Raw genomic sequence first — 20,645 nt, forward strand, 5'->3', positions numbered from 1 at the left:
GGGTGAGCGGTAAAAGGTGGAGTTCTGAAACCACGTCCTCCGCGCGAACCGCGAAGCCGCCCAGCTCGCGGCGAAGGACTCGACTCCTTCCCTTCCGCGTGTCCGACTTCACGGGTGCGCTCACGCGGGCGGCGCGGAGAACGTCCGGCGATGACGCGCGCCACGGCGCCGCCACCCGACGACGACGTTCGCGTCGGTTACAATAAGATAAAATAATTGTTTTTTTTTTTTTTTTTTTGCTTTTACGGTGGAACGCAAACGTGTGAATGGTTTGCCCGTGCGTCACTCGTTTTCAGGTTCGCGGGTCGAACGTTCCCTCGCCCGGCGGGAAAGATTCCCAAAGCTCCGGCTCATTTCAAGAAGGACGAGTCGTTCGCGCCGCCCCCCCCCCCCCCCCCCCGCTTCTCCCACAATGCATCGCTCCAAAAGAAAACATCCGGGGCAGGCGGACGACGTGTCCGCAGGAAGTGGGCTACGCAGGCAGGACGGGGCGCGGCGGTATGCGAGCTGTCGGGCCGTCTCCCACCACACGCTGTGCGACGGGCGCGCAGGGCTCCGTCTACGACGCGTAGGGCGCTCCTCCGGCGAGGTCCTTTTCCGCAGGGGCGCGCAAGATGGAGGCGAGCGGCCGCGCGGCCTTCCTCGCCCTGCTGGGCGCAGCGCTGCTCGGCGGCGCGCTGGGCTTCTACCTCCCGGGTCTGGCGCCCGTCAGCTTCTGCGAGACCGAGGAGGGAACGGAGAGCAGCTGCAAGGTAACGGCGGCTACCCGGGCAGCCGAGCGCCGCGGGTGTGCGAGCGGATGCTTGCTGTTAAGTTGGCGGCGACAGCGTCGCAGTTTGGCGGCGAAAGCCAGCCCTACCGGCGGCCGTCTAGAAGACGCGCTCACCTTGTTTTCACCCCGGGACACACAGTATATTACAGTTTTTTTCTTGTGTTCTTTTTGTCCCCAAACGTGCGCATTTTGAAAGTGTCGATTGTTGATAGGGAGGTTGCATTTTATAGGGGCTTTTTTTTTTATTCTTAGGATTATTGTATATTGCAAGTTCTACGTCGTAGTTATTTCTTAGGTTGCATTTAGATTGCAAAATGTCCATCGTTTTGTAAGTTCTCACCATTGCCTATTGTTTTAATGTGATCTACTGTAACACGATCTATCTAATGCAAGCTGTTCAAGTCAACATACGGGATATAGACTGATATACACCTCCCTGAATGTTTATTGTTTTGTCCTTTTAAATAGATTGTGCGGCTGTTGACTGTGCGGATGTCAGTCTGTGTGTATTGTGGTGGATAATCCAGAATGAGTTTCCCGCGAAAGATCTCCGTCTCACGGCCTGCAATCGCCATCGCACGCTTTGGACGAAACGCCTCAGTTGCGATTGGTTTGAATGCCTTATGGAAGCCCCTCAGGTGGAAGGGTGGGCCCGATCCTGGGAAAGCCTGCATTCCTCCAGGGTTATAACAGCCTGTTCTGCCAAAAACGTTGAGCCACCAATTAAGACCTGACAAAATGATGATGATGATGAGGAGGAGAAGACCAACTGTCTCACTCACAAGGGTTCCCCCGCAGATAGTTCATGTAAGACAGGTTCTGAGTGGATGTCCACAACGCGCTGGGGTGTCCGTAGTTATAATCTTCTCTGAAACCACAATGGACATCGCCTGTGCATGTGTGTCTTTGTTGTGTTGCGCACGGTTTACTACATTCAGACAATGGGCGAGGACTGGGAACAACATTGGAAACAACTGATTGGTAGTAGACTGAGAGGAACCACCGCTGTCATGAAAGCCAGAAGGCGCAAAAGTCGAAGGCAGAACTTCAAACTGACTTTGTCGCAGTGTTGGATGGTATGCGCGAATTGTCACTGCTGTCTACGGGGACGCGGTCTATGTGTTTGAGACATATAACTTGCGTATGAGCCCAGGCGCACGGGGAGCAATATCAATATCACTGGAGCAGTTTACCTGGCACACCCAGCAATAAAATCTTCGTCACTACACAAACTGTATTTTGTTAATAGAAAAGGTTACTCTTCTACCGACGTGCAGATCATTTGTGCTGCAAATTTGGCTTTTCTCAATGTCATCGCCAAACTCCTGTGTCCCATGAGTGGGGCATCGACCAGTAATGGCAGAAATTCAAAGACTCCTCGTACATGATGACACCGGCGATTTTCCTGCCTCATTGGCTCCCCGTGCCCATCAGACTTTATTTTAAAATCCTCCTAAGCACACTCCGGTGCAGGAACTACTCACCCACCCAACAATCTCCTTTCACAAACCCTGTTCCAGCAGCTCCTGCGGGAGTCCTCACACCAAGGACTTTTAAAATGGCTCAAAGTGTGTTTTTTGTTGTTTTTTTTTTTATTGGGTTGTAATTTTCTGATATTTTTTTGTGGGTATTTTTATCCCTCCATTTTATTTAGACACTTTCTCTTGTTTTCTAGTCGGGCATCGAGCTGTTTGTGAACAGGCTGGATTCAGTGGAGTCCGTCCTGCCGTACGAGTACACGGCGTAAGTATCCCGAATAGTAACTTGCTTGTGTCTTTCTGACAGACTTTCTTGTACTTTCTCTCTCTCTCTCTCTCTCTCTCTCTCTCTCTCTCTCTCTCTCTCTCTCTCTCTCTCTCTCTCTCTCTCTCTCTCTCTCTCACTCCATCTCTCTGTGTAAGTGATTTACGGAAACTGGTAACACAGGCTTCTTGTATCGAAGGCAGAAAGTAAATTAAGTCAAATCAAGGAATGTGGACTAGTCAAGATGGGGCAGTGTACTGACTTTCACGCAAAATGTGATGTAGAACTTGAGCTTGCGCACGGTTTCCTCAACCGTTTGCATGAACTTGTTACTATAACCTCTACAGCAGGTACATCAATCAAAATATAGTATTGGTAGAAAATGATTGGAAATAAATCAGTATTGAATGAAGACGCCCTCTGATTCCATATATTACGGGCTTAGCATGCCCCGCAGCATTTTGATGAACTCAGATTGAACTTCAACATTGACTTTCTTCTTCTTTTTTTCCCTTTTTTTTATTATAATTTTTTTTTATCTAGGTTTGACTTTTGTGCAGTGTCAAAAGCGAAACGACCGTCAGAAAATCTAGGACAGGTCTTGTTTGGCGAGAGGATCGAACCATCCCCCTACAAGGTACTTCAAACACACGTGGAGTAAACATTTTCTTTTTAGTAGTGTCGTGGTAGTTTTATTTTTATTTTATTTTATTTTTTCAATCTTTTAATCAAAGTACACACTTTGTTGCTCTGTGTTTCAGTTGAAGTTTAAAAAAGAAGAGAAATGCAAGACAGTCTGCACCAAGTCCTACAACACCAACAATGCAGCAGACAAGGTCAACCTGGACTTCCTGAAAAAGGGCATGCTGCTTAATTACCAGCATCACTGGTAGGTAGTGTACACACATACACGCACGCAATGAAAACACAATAGAGCCCATGATGTGGCCAAACCCCTCATGTAATTAAGTTGTGTTGTACACTTAAATTATCCTTTAACCCAAGGCCAACGATTATACCGCACCGCAGGAGCCTTTTCATAATTCTAAGAACTTTTTCGAAGAACCGTTCTTTTTGTGTCTGCACTGCAGGAACAAGGAACGATCATAGTTCTTAGAACTCCGTTTTAGCTTCTACTCCAGGGCAGGGACTGAGGGGCACAAGCCGAAATGCAACCACCACAACAACAACAAAAAAAAAAAATGCAGCCCTTGATGGTGTCTAGTTGTCAGCGGGAGCGCCCCAGTTTCCTGGTTCCCCTCAGGGAGTCCCTACAACGGGTCGGTGCGGAAACGGCTTACGTCAAAGTCTGTGTGTGTGTGTGTGTGTGTGTGTGTGTGTGTGTGTGTGTGTGTGTGTGTGTGTGTGTGTGTGTGTGTGTGTGTAGGATTGTGGACAACATGCCTGTCACTTGGTGCTACAACGTTGAAGACAGACAGAAGTTCTGTAATCCCGGCTTCCCCATCGGCTGCTACGTGACAGAGGCAGGACGACCTAAAGACGCCTGCGTTGTCAATGTGAGTTGGGCACACGATGCTACTCATGATGTTGTGTGGAAAAATGGAGACGTGACATTGGACCGCTTTGCTATAAAATATTGGAAGTCACAACAGCACTGTCCAACCGTGCCATATAGTTAGAATGAGGTCCAACCATTTAAACATTGTGGGTGTTGTGGTACTAGTACAAGCTCCTCATGATTTAAACCAAACTCGACTTCTGATGAAAATGCAAAGCGAGCTGAAATGAAAAGAAGCTTAACCGACCCAAGCTACTCCGTGAAATGGTGTTATGACGCCATGTCATTTAATTGTTTTTACTTTTCAGTGATTTGAACATTTCGAGCTTCATACCGGGTGTATTGCTGTTGCACAGTGGTCTTTATGTGATGTGGCCTGTTTAATGTACAAGAAAATAATGTTAAAGGATAATGATATAATAATGGGAAAAAGTGATGCAGCATTATTCACGTTACACCGTTAACAAGTTGAAAAAGTATCCCTTAACTGAACAAAGCTTTATCGTTTTGAAAACGGCTAATTTACTGTTATCTTTCTGAAATAGGGAGGTAAACTGTTAGTATCGCTCTGTATTTATTTGCATTCAATGTAATACTGTTTTAATTGTAATAAATTATGTCAGTTGTGCCACCCCCCCCCCCCTGTTGGTTGGTTAGTTGTTTTCTCATTGAGAGTTTTGCATTGCATTTGGATTCATATTCATAATTTGTTGGTCTGTTATGTTTTGGTTTTTTAAACGGCTTGTTTTCCTTATTTAATTTTTTCAGTCCAACTTCAACGAAAAAGACACTTTCTACATATTCAACCACGTTGACATCACCATTAACTACCATCTTGTGGAGAATGAAAAACTTGTTGCGCGACTGGTGGCCGCCAAGATGGAACCCAACAGGTAACCGGTTGGACTTCGCTAGATTTGGTTTATTGGGAAATAAATGTGAGATATTATTAAGCCAAATGAAATGAATATACATGAATATAATTAAAAGCAGAAGTAGGAAGAAGTGAGCGTGGAATTACCTCCATGAGAAACTATTTTAACAGTTTAAACAGTGGAATAAAAACAGGTTTTAAAGTAAATCTCCGACTGGAGGAAGCCAGAACAAATGTACAGCTGCGGTTCCGGTTCAATATATATGGCTTCTATTTGAATAAGGGTTGCTAACAAGTAGTTTGGTGCTTACATACAGAATTTGATTGGCTAGACACAAAGCCTGTCAAGTGAAGCGTTCATGTTGGAGTTTTCGGGTGTCGTGGTGAACGCTGAGCTCGGACTGAATTAGCTGATTTCAGAAGAAATGTCATGTTTCTTTGAGGCTCGGGGGCTGCTTCATGTTAGCACAGCATGTCTACCTGCACCTCGTTGAAATTGCTTGTACTACCTTTCGGTTTGATTTCAGGTCAAATACATCACCAGGGTGTTAAAAATAAAGCTTTAATGGGGGTGGGTGGGGGCCTTGAGACACATTTACACTGTTATCCCTGAATATGTGTCCATTACTTACTCCTAAATTATCTCTTCTTCCCTCTCCCTTTGCAACTCTCTGTCTCTTCAATAGTTATAAGCACACCAATGTGGACGAGCCAGATTGTGCGGCGGGGCCAATGTTCCTCAGCAACAAGTTTAGCGGGGAGGTCAAGATCCCCTACACCTACTCCGTCCACTTTGTGGTACGTGGATTGCTCTTGGCAGTTGTGTGTGTGTGTGTGTGTGTGTGTGTGTGTGTGTGTGTGCGTGTGCGTGTGTGCTTGAAGAAGAGCATGAATACGCCACAGTCATTACAAGTTACTGGTTAATAAGTCTTTTTACAAGATAGACTTTGACCTAATAACAATTTTCTTTAGACTTTGATCTCAGATGTTGATGGTTGAATACAAAGGAATACCATTTCCAGGCAGTGAAAAGGTGGTGTGTGTGTGTGTGTGTGTGTGTGTGTGTGTGTGTGTGTGTGTGTGTGTGTGTGTGTGTGTGTGTGTGTGTGTGTGTGTGTGTGTGTGTGTGTGTGTGTGTGTGTGTGTGTGTGTGTCTCACAGGAGGATAAAGATATCCGTTGGGCCTCTCGATGGGACTACATCCTAGAGTCCATGCCTCACACCAACATCCAGTGGTTCAGGTGAGAAATGCACGTTTTGGGATCATTTTACATTGTTTCCAGGTTATGTTTTAGAACTACAGACACTTGTTTTGAAATTAATCAACATTTTGAGATGAATTTGAGTAAGATTCCACGGATATTTGAATATTCATTAGTGAGCGGATTTTCAAGATCAATTAAATGTCAATTTTCCCTCTGCAATTCCAGTTTTCACCACCAGTCAGCGCACATCTGTTCTACAGAGGTCCACAGTAGAACTGCCTGCTACAGATCTCCCTAGTACATGTTAATCTGTTTGCAAAATAAAAAAAGAAAATAATAATAGTGATGTGTGAAAATATTAAATGTAATTTGAATCAATGAAAGGCTTTAGGTGTGGCCTTACATTATGATTGTAGCAGCAGAAGGGAGGGGTGTCCTTCCCCACTCGCCACCATCCCAAATGCACACAACGACGCTGCGACTGATTAATTCCATTGGAAAAAAACGCTGTGTGCAGAGGTTATGAAGGCATCTAACCGAGTTGCCTCTTTCTGTGTTTTCAGTATAATGAACTCGTTGGTGATCGTGTTGTTCCTGTCTGGTATGGTGGCCATGATAATGCTTAGGACTCTACATAAAGACATCGCGCGATACAACCAAATGGACTCTGTGGTAAGTAACTGTGGTGTGTGTGTGTGTGTGTGTGTGAGTGTGAGAGTGAGAAAAAGCCTTCTCACGCTGAGCTTTTTTAGCACAGTGCCGGTGGGCTCAGATTTCTAGTTCTATTCATTCAGGACTGTGTAATGGCCAGGGTGTTATTATTCGATGCGGTTACGGTTCGCGGTTTGATTCTGTATCTAAATCTTGACATTTCATACATAATGAGAGCTGCTACCAACTTTTCAGTGTACCATCTGATGTGCATAGCAAAAATATTTGACGGAACAAATTCAGTCTAATGCAGAGTTTGTATTTCAATTCATTTGTATTTACGGTCATATTTAATTTAAGCAAAAAAATGGTTGCGTAGCTTCGGAACAAAGCATCAATATTTCAATTTTCGGATATCGAAACAATATAATCTAAATATAATCTCAAATTATTTATAATGTAATTGAATATCACATTTTATTAACATCTTTATTAAATTATTTGAATTTATGTATATTTTTACCTATGTACTATTCATGCAAAGTTGTGGGGTTGTTTCCCAGCTTTATTACCCGTAAGTCAGACTGTCATTGAGCTTGTATGCAGCCGTTTAGATGTAAGGGGGAAAAAAAACTATAAACAACTTAAATATCGTAAACTTGATATATTTTGTAATATTTGGGATATCAGTGCCGCCATGAGTACACAATGTTGGGGATGTGATGAACCATCAATTGGATCATCAATATAGAGCGACAGTATAATGTCATGTAAGTGTTGTGTAGTATTCCATCCTCCTGTTTCCTCCGTCCTGCAGGAGGACGCCCAGGAGGAGTTTGGCTGGAAGCTGGTGCACGGAGACGTGTTCCGGCCGCCCAGGAAGGGAATGCTGCTGTCGGTTTTTCTGGGCTCGGGAACGCAGATCTTCATCATGACCTTTGTCACCCTCTGTGAGTGCACGCGAAATCATATTTCAACTTCTCAAAAAAAGTGGATGATTATCAAAAGTCAACATTCAATTATCAGTAACTAAATATTGATCATTATTATTTGAATATCAATTTATGTTTTTTTTAAATTATCTGTCTACATAGGAAGTCCATATGTGTTCAATCCTATCAATTAGGTGATTTTTGATTGATTATTATTTATTTAATTATTGTTTTTATGTTTTATATACGTACGCAGGTTCGCTCCGATCCTAAAACGGAGACAGGAATCACAACCGCTGTATCGTCAAGTTACCGAACGTTTTATTAACCGCGTCCTCCCTCCCTTCAGTCTTCGCCTGCCTGGGCTTCCTCTCACCTGCGAACCGCGGGGCGCTGATGACCTGCGCCGTGGTGCTGTGGGTGCTGCTGGGAACGCCCGCGGGCTACATAGCGGCTCGTTTTTACAAATGTAAGCAGAAACAGCTGGAGGGGGGGAAATGGAACAAAGAGCTGCAACTACACTTAGGAAAGAAACCGGGATTCACCTCAGAATTCACCTCTGCTACACCCCCCCAAAAAAAAACTAATCTTAGATCCCAGAAGTCTGGACGTGGGTTCCAGACTTCTGGGATCTTTGTTCCCTTTGGAGCGGGAACAATGGGTGGGGGAGGCGCGAAAGAGCCGTGGATGTAAAGAGCTGCGGGGTCAGTGCGGAGCCATCTGCGCTCGTTAGCTCCAATCAGCGTCACCCAGCGGCCATGGCGCATGGACAGGGGCGTACGGACAAGTACATGGACACCCCGCCTCCCCCAAAACACACACACACACACACACACATACACAGTAACAAAGGACTCTGTCAATTTGTTCCGGATTGGCCAAAAAGGCGAACTCCACCTGTACCGACCAGGCCCATTTGTTTTTTTGTTTTTTTTCACCAAAGCATTTAACTTTTTGTTTTGAAGGCTTGACAATTGGATAATATATGCAGCTTGCAATCACCTTGTTAAATACAACATGACAGGCAAGTTACCAACCTCAGATATACACCGATTTGCCAAGGTGAAGTGAATAACAAGGATCATCTCGTTCCAATGCCAGTCAGTCCTTGAAGTTGATGTGTTGGAAGCAGGACAAATGGGCAAGCGTAAGGATCTGAGCCACTTTAACAAGGGCTGAATTGTGATGGCTAGACGACTGGGTCAGAGCATCTCCAAATCGACAGGTCTTGGTCTCCCCTGTCCACCGCCGAAAGCTCCTACAATGGGCACATTAGCGTCAGAACTGGACCATGGAGCAATGGAAGAAGGTGGCCTGCTCTGATGAATCACATTTTCTTCTACGTCATGTAGATGGCCGGGGTTAAGGTCCAATCGAGCATCTGTGGGATGTGCTGGAATAAGCCCGATCCATGGGGGCCCCACGTCACACCTCACTTTTTTCACTGCGCCAAATAGGGTTAAAACCTGCTAACATCTGACATTTGTCATAATTCTGAAAGGTTACACCCGGGTTTCAGTCCCGGGACAAATGACCCGGCAAAAAATACCACCCTGGTCAACACGCTAATTTTTGCCCCTTTACCTATGCGATGCGACGCACGTTGAGGTTCCGGAACTTGGCGTAAATAGACAAGAATATCTGTGTATCATTCGAAAATTTCATATCTGATTTAGACTCCAAAATCAGAAGTTATTGACTTTTTTTTTCCCGCATGCGGGACCTTGAAATGTTTTGAGTGTGGGGATGACTCTGTAGGGAACACAGCGTAGAACTCCCACGCTCCAAGCCATTCCAGCACCGCCCCAAGCCGGTCTCCCAACCGGCTCCCTGCCACCGAAGAGCAGCGCGCAGTGCGAGCTTCTACTGTGTTTTTTTTTTTGGGGGGGGGGGGGTTTTTGACCCCCAATCACACTGGAACCATGACGTGCCCCTTTTCCGGCTCTTTTGTGACGCCGAACGTGACACACCAGAAAAAAAAGAAAGGCATTCTAGTCCACTCTGGCAATGGGAACGCCGTTGATCGCCTGTTTTAAGCAGGTTTACCCGTGTTAGAAAAATCTTGGGTATACCCGCAAATCTTGGTGTAAAAACAGTATGACAGGACTTAAAGGCTCTACTGCTAATGCCTTGGTGCCAGATACCACAGGACACCTTCAGAGGTCTTGTGGAGTCCATGCCTCCACGGGTCACAGCTGTTTTGGCGGCACGAGGGGGAGCTACACAATATTAGGGGTTATTAGGGGTGGTTTTATCTTTATCTGGCTGATCCGTGTATATTATTATTATATATGTTGAAAATATATAATCCATATGTTATGTAAAATATAACCGAGTATTCTAAACTGTTATTCAAACTCCTTGATTAAAAAAATAAATAAATACAAAGATAATAATAAAATTGTCATAAAATGAGTCAAGGGTTTATCCTTAAAAAAAGATTTTAAAAAAGCATGATTGGTGGTATTGCAGCTCTTCACAATTTATATTATACCAACTTACACTCATACAGTAGAACATGGGCCTAAAAAGTGAATATAAGTTGTGCAACACTATTTGGTGTTCGACCTCAACTCGATCTACTTGATAACTAACCCAATTGGTCTTATTTATGTTTGGGGAAAGAATACATATATGAATTATAATTTATTTTATTTTTTGCCCCCCTCTAGCCTTTGGAGGAGAGAAGTGGAAGACTAATGTTCTGCTGACAGCCTTCCTATGCCCGGGGTAAGGGACACACTTAAAAACGACCGTCATCTAGCCCCCTGGGTCTCTCGGGGTGGCTAACTTGTTCTGCTGCTGTTGAACGCTCGCTCTCTTTTTCTCGTCGTCTTTCCAGGGTGGTGTTTGCAGATTTCTTCGTCATGAACCTGATCCTGTGGGGCGAGGGGTCGTCCGCCGCCATGCCCTTCGGCACCCTGGTCGCCATATTGGCTCTCTGGTTCTGCATCTCTGTGCCGCTCACCTTTATTGGCGCCTACTTCGGCTTCAAGAAGGCCGTGAGTAAATAGTAGGGATGCTAAGGTACGGGGTATGTTATGGAACGCCCCCTACGGTTCAATAAGCGTATTACGATATCACGGTGGAAGTCCACCTGACGTGTCGGCCAGCGCGGCGTGCCGTAAGTGTACGCTTCCTATTGAATCCACTTTTGGAGCTCCACTGGCTGCAGGCTCCGCAAAGAGCCGGGCATCATTTCTCTATTTATGCGCGACCGGTGTATTTTCTTCAACCGCGTGCCCAGCCACGCAACCTTTTCAATAGAAACACAAATTTTAAACTACGTAGAAATGTTTTTGTAAGGAGTACAATGAATTTAAATGCGTTTATACCAGAGACCTAGAGCCGCTGTCTGATTTGCTTATCGATTGAGACCCTTTTTAAATACGAAAAACAAACATATATTACAACTACCCCAAGGGTTGAGGTGTCCACTCGGAGAATAACCCCCTAGGATCCACTTTTGAACGGCTCTTTTGTAGGAGCGAAGGGAACAGCGTCTCGTTGATGAACCCCCCCATACACACAGAACATCACACTAGTTATTCATGGCAGATCACTATAAAAAACATTTTTTAACTCCTTTTTTAACTATTTGAAAATAGATTTACAGGCAGTCAGCAGGTTACGTACGACTTCCGTTTTTAAGTCTGTCTGTTAGTTGAATTTGTATGTAAGTCGGAACAGTTACATACAGTGCTGTTCACATCCAGTGTCAATTAGTAAAATGTTTGTCTTAGCATACAGGTTCTCCTCACTTTAGGACCTACCTGTTTAACAACCGTTGGGACTTAGGACCAGCTCTCTGACCTATCTGTATTGTGCGCTCTGTACAATACCGCTGCATGCACACTGCGTGTGCGGCGTCTCAGCATCAAGCATCTCATCGGGTATCACCCCTTATATACACTATATATACTATATACACTATGTACACTATATACACTATATATCCTATATATTATATATACTATATACACTATGTACACTATATATAGTATATATACACTGTATACATGGTAAACATTGGTTAATTTTCCCCTTACAATAACAATAAGGGGCTGCCGTACCATTACAATAGAGTTCCAGCCTGCAGCTGGAAAATAAAAATACATGTAGCTACAGTACACACACACACACACACACACACACACACACACACACACACACACACACACACACACACACACACACACACACACACACACACACACACACACACACACACACACAAAATGTATCCATTTTTTCATATACACTATATACCCTGTATACATGTCATCTAATCACCGTTCTCAGTCAGTGTCGTTCCTGCAGTCTGTACTACTCTACCGTTCGTAATGGCTACGCCCCTTTACCGTGAAGTAACACAGGTCCTCGCTTATCCACCAATCCGCTTAACGACCTGGTCCTAGGAACGAAACTCTGTCGTTAAGTGAGGAGTACCTGTATAGTATATGTTTTACCTGAAACACCTTAAATATGATAATACAGTTATAATAATAAACTTAGTTGCAGGCAGCAATATGCAGGGTCCAGCTTATTGGCGTTAGGTATATAATACAGTTATTTGTGTTATGTGAAATGCATCACAATTTACTAAATGTTCAAATATTGTGGACAAAAACTGCGGGTAGTTACGTCTATTGTTTATTTTAGAATATTGTGACTGACCTTCAGAGTGACCTGGACATATAAACGTAATGTAATTACATTCATCTAATTTAATGTATGCATCTTTCATTGCATTAAGCATGAAGCACTTCCATGAAGCATTATGAAAAAAGGTCAGTTCTAAATAATTGTTCGAAATAGCTGAGTCATTATTGTCTTATCTTTTCTGCTATTTTTCGACATTTCTAAGAATGACAAAAACAACTCCAATAATTCATTTTCATAACAATAATAATAAATATATTTAATTTTAAAAATCTCTAAATACCTTTTGTTTTTAAATAATTATTATGGAATAAGAATAATATATTAGTAATAACCATTTCACGGCTTCTAGTTTTCCGATCCCTTGTTGGATTTTGAACGCATCACTCACACATTTTAGTGCTTTCAGTCAATGCGGTGACGAACCCTGTGGATTACTGTTTATTGTATTTTTCATTAATCCGGCAAAGTTATGTGGACCACGGATTTAAAATATCAATCGAACAGATCTACTGACATATATCAGGTAAGAAGCTGTATGAATATCGACGTAAATCAATATTTTGTTAACGTGGAACAAGTACAGAATGACTCGGTCCACTCTCCAACCTTGACACGGTCCAACTGCACATTCTCAATCGGAATCCAAAGTATGTCTTTCAGATAGTTTTATTTTGGTAGTTTTTTTTGCTCATATCTGCTCTGTATGTGGATCGATTTGGATGAAACAAACACGAGGTCTTTGTGACAGCTGTTAAAGAAATTCTCCTGCATGGTCGGTGAGGTTAATCTGCCGGCTACAGGAAAACAAAACGGAGAGTATTAAAGATATTTATTCTGCAGAATAAAATCTGACCAGGTTACTCCTCCTACTGACATAGAAGGCTTCATACTGATGACAGGTTGTGTAACATTGATTCGCTTGTCATTTACAGGATGATGCCAACTCAATCATCAATAATCAAATCATATAAATCAGGAGCTCATACAAGGATTTAACAGTCAAACTCAGGTCACAGGTACAGTTTGACTATGCCATAAAACACCCAACACACAAGGCTCTGTCAAGTTACCATATCTCCACACAAGGTTGAGTGAGGATGGAACAGTATCTGTTTTTTCCAGTAGTACAATAGGCATTGTTTAGGCTTATTTGTTCTCTTCATATAAACTCCGAGAGACTCATTTAAAAAAACTGCCAAGGCAATGTCTTTTAAAAGTTACATAACATACAAAAGACTATTGTCCTATACAAAACATGTAAAACCTCATTCACAAGATTGATCATGTGGATTTTTCTCTCACACAGCGCAGTTCAAACAAGACATCAACCGTATTCGTGTGTTAGGCAGAAATTGCTTTTCCGGACAGTTTTAGGCTTAAAAATTCAGAGAATTTCTGGTTAATTTTCCTCTTACAATAACAATAAGGGGCTGCCGTACCATTACAATAGGGTTCCAGCCTGCAGCTGGAAAATAAAAATAGATGTAGCTACAGTACACACACACACACACAGAGACACAGAGAGATTCGTAAGTTGGGCGTTTGTAACCCGAGGACTGCCTGTATCCATTTTTTCTTAAATATAAAGGTACTGTACCGTCACCGTGGCCCAAAAACCGTGATACATACCGAGCCGTGGGCACATGCACACACCAGGGTTCACATAAAGTTCCAGAAAATACCTGAATTTAACTTTCTAAAAGGTGACTACTGGAATTTACCCGGGCTATTGCCCTTTACTTTGGGGAGGTACTTAAGAAAACCACCCAAATGATGGACACATGGATTCATTTGGCTGGTTTCCTCACTGACTGGTTTGCCTCTTCAAGGGTATCGAGCACCCGGTCCGGACCAATCAGATTCCCCGTCAGATCCCAGAGCAGTCGTTCTACACCAAGCCTCTCCCCGGCATCATCATGGGAGGAATCCTGCCTTTCGGCTGCATCTTCATCCAGCTCTTCTTCATCCTCAACTCCATCTGGTGAGAAGTGATGAGACTGCACGAAAGAATCCAGGAAAGGGACGGCCCTGTACCGCTTCGATGCGGCCATTTTACCTTTTCCCGTCTGCGTGCGTGTGTTTCCAGGTCCCACCAGATGTACTACATGTTCGGCTTCCTCTTTCTGGTCTTCATCATCCTGTTCATCACCTGCTCTGAGGCGACCATTCTGCTCTGCTACTTCCATCTCTGTGCCGAGGTGAACGGTTTGCACTGCTCTAACGTGACCTCTGCGGCGGTTCCTGCTGTTGTTGGTTAGATATCCATCATGTGAATTGATAGGAAGAAATGACTCACTCTTTTTTTTTTTTTTTTTTTTTTTTTTCATTTAAACCAATACACTTTCTCTGCAGCCTCTTTATTAATCAACATCAGTATTATATGTCGTTCCAGTGTCAAATTGACTTTGATTTATTTAAAATTAAAATTCCTTATTTTCGATTATTGTGAGCGAACCTGAGTGAATGGCATCAGAATCTATTAAATTCTGATACTGGATGCATTTAAGATTCTGATGCCGATTCCTCAGGTTGACTCCAAATGATTAAAAATAAAGTCCAGAGGGTATTTGCTTTTAAGAGAGCAATAATGGCAGAAATTACGACAACTCTAACTGGTCATTGGCTTTCCTACTAAGGTCTCTCTCTCTCTCTCTCTCTCTCTCTCTCTCTCTCTCTCTCTCTCTCTCTCTCTCTCTCTCTCTGTCTCTCTCTGTCTCTCTCTCTCTGTCTGTGTGTGTGTGTGTGTGTGTGTCAACATTGTATATGAAGTATTCAAATTAAGAGATGAAAAAGTATCATGAAATGACAACTGTTTATCAGGCAACATATTCCATTCTCTCTCTGACGCACGAGGGCCAAAGCTTTTGGATTTAGACTCACATGCGTCTTTGGTGATGATCCCAAGTGAACGGCTCCGATGCCAGCTGTAAACCAACCCAATGCGGTCTGAAATCCTATCGCTCAGACCACATTGGGAGTTGGTCTGAGCCACATGTGGCCACATGGTTTTCGCAGTGTAAACAAATGTGTCCGGGGCGACATTGAAGGACCGCCTACTCAACTGAAGTACGTACTCGAGTGCAAACGCCGTCATATTAAAGTCTGGTTGGGAAACTCTCCCTGTTCCAGAAGTGCAGGATTTATTATTTACAAGTAACGGTTTTACACAAAAGCATCTAGTTTTTACTTAGACAAGTCCCACAGCAACGGAAAGTTGCGGGGAGACGTTGATGAGATGTTTGTTTGGTTCGTTCCATTACGCAGGGATCGGGGCAGTCCCCTAACTCAGCCATGTTTTATAAATAAAATTTAAAAAAAAAAAGTTTTTTCAGACAAGTAGGAATCAAACCGAAAATAAATACGTGCATCCGTCTACACCGCTGTCTGGACAGGGCAGTGGATGGAACCACAGGGTGATTGGTGCACCGCTGAGGAGAGAGAACTCCACTGCAGTTCACTGAGTTATGTTCAAGTTATATATAATTATGAGCAGGATCATCAGAATGTTATTTGTATTATCAGATTCAATGTTATAATATTGCAACATGTACGCGTGTCTCCTCCCCTCCCAGCTCCACCCCCCCCCCCCCCATCCCTCATTTCAGTTCATTCATTAAGATCCTGTGCGTAATTCCGAACAGATTTGTCGTTCAAATTTCGCTCTGATCCGCAAAGTCCAACTGTTATCTCATTGCGTCAGTTATGTTGCCAGGCTGTTCAGTAAGCTCCCCACACATAATTCTGGAAAGATTTTTGTCATTCAAACCACTCGGAAAAAGCTCACTTATGAACAGCCAACCCAACGAAGCACATGGGCTCGGGCTTCGGCCGGGCCCATAAATGGAGCCGATGGAACGGGGCCCGTGACAGGGTCGGCTCGGGTCAGGCCTGTTTTTTGTTTTTTTTGGGGTCCTGATCTCCGCTCTAGTGTGAACGGAGAAGAGGGGGGAGAGAGGGAGGGAGTAAAACACTATTCTAGTAAATAAAATAAATAAATAGAAAATGAATATGTGGCGGTCTTATATGTTGATGTTGTGCCAGGCCGTCGCACATGAATCAATGTGTGGGGAAACGCCGCCGTGAATAACCGGGAAGAGAAATTGCCTCTGTTTGGCGTCATCCGATCGGCCTTCACACCGATCACACTGTTTAGAGGGAATGTCGCGCCGAGGGATCGGGGCACCCTGATCACCTACACCGTGAGAACATCTCCCAAACGCTCCGCAATAAAAGCTCCTCAACTTTGTTTTTTTGTTTTCTCCCCCCCCCGTCCTGGCGGCAGGACTACCACTGGCAGTGGAGATCCTTCTTGACCAGCGGCTTCACGGCCGCCTACTTCCTGGTGTACGCCATCCACTACTTCTTCTCCAAGCTGCAGATCACCGGGCTGGCCAGCACCATACTCTACTTCGGATACACCATGATCATGGCTCTGATCTTCTTCCTGTTCACCGGTACGTACATGAATGCAGAAAGAGGAGTCTGCTTGCACTGTGTTCCTTTTTATTATCTTTATATAGAATCTAGTAAAAAGACAAAAACTTTTAGAGTTTGGTGAGAAGCTTTGATTTGGTGATTTACGTGACCCCTACTCAAGTCCCTCCGACACAGGTAATAAATCGCAAAATCTTTTTTATTTATCTATTTTTTGAATTTCCAGATGTTCCTTGTTTTTTTGTTTTTTTAAAGGAGCACTAGAGTGCAAGTATTCCCGAACATTGCTCAATTTTTTTGAGCGCAGTCAGATGTTCTTTTTGATTCCTGCGCTGCCCGTAAGGGTTTACTTCATGGACTCCTCCGGCCATAAAGGCTCGGTAGAATGCCGCTGATAGTTTCCCGAGATGAGTTTAGAATACTGCCTGGAAGCCAAGCGAGAAGGACACCTTTCTGTTTTTACTATTTATTATTGAGGAACTTACGGTACCGCTCCGCTGCAGCTTCTCACTGTGCTTCAATGCAGTTACATTTACATTTACATTTAGTCATTTAGCAGACGCTTTTATCCAAAGCGACTTACAAGGGAGAATAACATTCAGCTACATTGCGACAGAGATCAATGGGGCAGTTCAATGGGGCAATCGTTTATACCTTGAATCGTTATTTAATCTTTGCAATAAGGTAATTTTTATGACATATTTTGGACATGGGAATCAGATTTACACACAATATTTCAAAACGAATACCCCTCTTAGTCCAGAATTGCCCGTGAAAAACGTGAAAATCTTGGTGCACCCAGGCATACATATTTAGATTTGACCAAACGATGGGCGATATCTTGAGGAGGGAGCCAAAAAGAACAGTTTGCGTTCTGCGCATTAATCGGGGTTTTGTCACGATCCGTCTGTCTCTCCACAGGAACAATCGGATTCTTCGCCTGTTTCTGGTTCATCACCAAGATCTACAGCGTGGTGAAGGTGGACTGAAGACGTCCTCCCACACGGACTCTCCCCTCCTCCGCTTCCGCTTTCCCCCTCCACCACAGACCGAGAACTCTACAAACTAAAGACAGAGGTGGCTCCTCCTCCGCGCTCCCCCGGGTTTTTTTTTTTGTTTTTTTTTTAAATCATGTGTTCCTCCTTCCCCCGCCGCGGGAACCTTTTCTCCGTTTCCGCTTGTGGTCCTTTCTTTTCGGTGGCATACAGGACAGCGGCGAAGTTCAAAATTTTTTTTTTCCTAATTTTTTGTGCGCGAACGAGACGAGGACGCGCAGTCGCGCCGCGGCGGGCCTCCCCTCGTGCGTCGGCGACGAGCTCTTCCGTCCTCCGTCTGACGAGGAGACGTCGCCGCCGGTAAAATTAATCCAAGCTTTACACGTTCAGGTTTGCTTCGCCCTCTTCTCTGCGATTTGTAAATTGCGGGCGCGTGTGTGTGTGTGTGTGTGTGTGTGTGTGTGTGTGTGTGTGTGTGTGTGTGTGTGTATATGTATATGTCTGTGCTTGCACGTGTGTGTGCGTGTGCTTGACATTTATGAAAGATTTGTTTAAGAAGAGAAAATGCATTTTCCTTCTCCATTTGCGTCGAGGTTTTGCTCTCCTGTGAAAGCCGCAGTCGTTGTTTTGTTTTAACGGGAAATGCGGAGCGCCCCGACTCCAGTTTTTTTTTTCCCGGCGCCGATAGACTTCAGTTTCACACCTTTTTTCAGGCGGTCTGATAACATTTAATGCCACAGTATCATTCAACATAAAGAAAAAAGAAAGCAGCTGTACTTTCTGCTTAGTAATATCACTGTTGGATCAAGTTTTCTTTGCACATAACATGGTTTTAGTACACGATAATAGCCAGAAACTAACTGATTTCAACTCTTTGCTGTGCATTAAATCGCTCTGAAGGACATGAAAAAGCTCTTTTTGTGAGTTCTTTCTTACAAGGGTAAAAAATAATTTCCCTTTTGCATCGGAGCTGAGATGAGCTCCAGACATTTACTTCGAAGCAACATTTCTTTTTCTTTTTTTTTTTTTTATGGTCAGCCCTCACCGTCAGATGTTACAAGGTGACTGTTTGGAGGCGACCCGCTTTGAGGTCATTTTCCGTCCCTTAATATCAAAGCGTAGTGTATTGTTTCGGTTGGGAAGGCCAAACGGCTCATGGGGATCAATCTACAAATTCCGCTGACATTTAGCCTCGACACTAAAAAGGCATTTCTGGTGATGGAAGCTGATTGTTAATAACCTTTTTTTAATTAAAAATTCATGCACTGAAAGGGCGTTGATTTCATGTAAAATGATGTCACTGAGCGGAATTCTACATTCATTTAACTTCAAATTGTTTCTATGAGTTGGTTTTATGGGTGTGTGGGGTTTTTGGAAGGGGAGGGTGTTGTTATGTTTGTTTGTGGCTGGTGAGACATTAAACACTTTAATCTGTTATTTAATTTTATATTCCATGTTTTTTTTGTTCTGACTTTTTGTGCCTCGTCGGGAATTTTTTGGGAGGAAAGCCGTTGGACCCTGCAGTGTGGTGACTCCTGTCCTTCCTTGGATGGTCTTGGGGGGGGTGTGTGTGTGTGTGTGTGTGTGTGTGTGTGTGTGTGTGTGTGTGTGTGTGTGTGTGTGTGTGTGTGTGTGTGTGTGTGTGTGTGTGTGTGTGTGTCACTAATGAAGGAGAAACGTAAAGGATTCCACAACCGTTCACGAGGCAGTGGCTCAATATCTATCGTGTGCTCCAGCCTTCATTTTCCCGCGCCCGTCACCAACCCTTAAGTGAGCCGCTGGCGTAGCTATTTGATTACTATTTTTACTCCGCTTGTTCCAATAATAGAATGTAAAAATGACAAGGCAATTGTAGGAAATGAAATAAATAAAATTTTCCAACAGGAAAAAAGGTTGTCCGAGTTTTGTGCCCTCGAAAAAAGAAACCACCGCCACCTCATCAATTGAATCTATAGCAGTTCCTGGCGATGATGCACTTATTGTCGAAGCTATATATGAAGCCGCGTCAGTGCGTAACACCAGAGGACTTGAGCTAAGATGTTCAAGTCCAGGACACATTTTTCCCATTCCTTAGGAGAATCACATGGAAATCTCTTTGCTTGCCAGGAATCATCGGATTTGAGGCGGTCAAGCTCTTGTGGTCTGCGAAATATCAGGTTGGTTTGATGATATTTCATCCCAACAAGGAGTCTTAACTCTTTTTAGTTTGCTTCATTTTAATAGCGGTTTTAACGGGTAAAAAGTCTTTCATTGCTGTCACAGTGAATTTAGAGAGAAATGGCAAAGTATTTGTCTCAAGGTATGGAGGGGGTGCCAGGGGAACGGGTTACACGCAGCGCTTCCGTGCGACGACCGGGCCACACTGAGCCGGCGTGGTCTGTCCTCGTCCTGCTGAGTCTTTCAGGATGGACAAAAGCTTGAGGCCTTACAACGGACAGGCTGACCACACACACACACACACTGCGGTCACACTGTGCACGGCTGGTGTAGGACAGGGTTGGGTCTCGGCGGTTTGACCAACGTACAGCACCGCGCTCAGCTGTCACAACAACAGGATGCTCACGGTTGCCATGGTAATGCCTCCTTTGTGGTATTTTTTTTATTTTTTTTCTTTAACATCAGCCTCGGGCGACATCGTTATTTTGATATGCGACGAGAGTTTTGAATTTGATTATCGTAATATTGTGATAAAGTCAAACATTGTCTTTAAGGCTGCATTATAGTGCAATATATCTGTACGTCATAGAGCTTTCTAATGAACACCTCCACCTGCTTGCCCATAATATACACGTTACTAATGGCTGTTTGTGTGTACATATTTCAGGAGAGCACCAATCGTCATCCCCAAAGAATCG

General features: G+C 43.8%; 1 protein-coding gene across 1 annotated transcript; it reads left to right on the forward strand.

The window, feature by feature from the left end:
- Positions 1 to 484: 484 nt before the first annotated feature.
- Positions 485 to 19,642, forward strand: tm9sf2 (transmembrane 9 superfamily member 2). The gene is made up of 17 exons (XM_080016795.1): positions 485 to 752; positions 2,448 to 2,515; positions 3,059 to 3,152; positions 3,277 to 3,404; positions 3,903 to 4,032; positions 4,803 to 4,927; positions 5,595 to 5,706; positions 6,070 to 6,149; positions 6,677 to 6,785; positions 7,582 to 7,714; positions 8,046 to 8,165; positions 10,369 to 10,426; positions 10,539 to 10,698; positions 14,191 to 14,342; positions 14,448 to 14,559; positions 16,644 to 16,815; positions 17,717 to 19,642. Exons 1-17 carry the CDS (start codon positions 615 to 617, stop codon positions 17,782 to 17,784), a joined length of 1,959 nt encoding a protein of 652 aa, XP_079872921.1. The 5' UTR covers positions 485 to 614; the 3' UTR covers positions 17,785 to 19,642.
- The last annotated feature ends 1,003 nt before the right edge of the window (positions 19,643 to 20,645 follow it).

This window comes from Zeus faber, assembly GCF_960531495.2.
Source record: "Zeus faber genome assembly, chromosome: 16".
NCBI classification, from domain to species: Eukaryota; Metazoa; Chordata; class Actinopteri; order Zeiformes; family Zeidae; genus Zeus; species Zeus faber.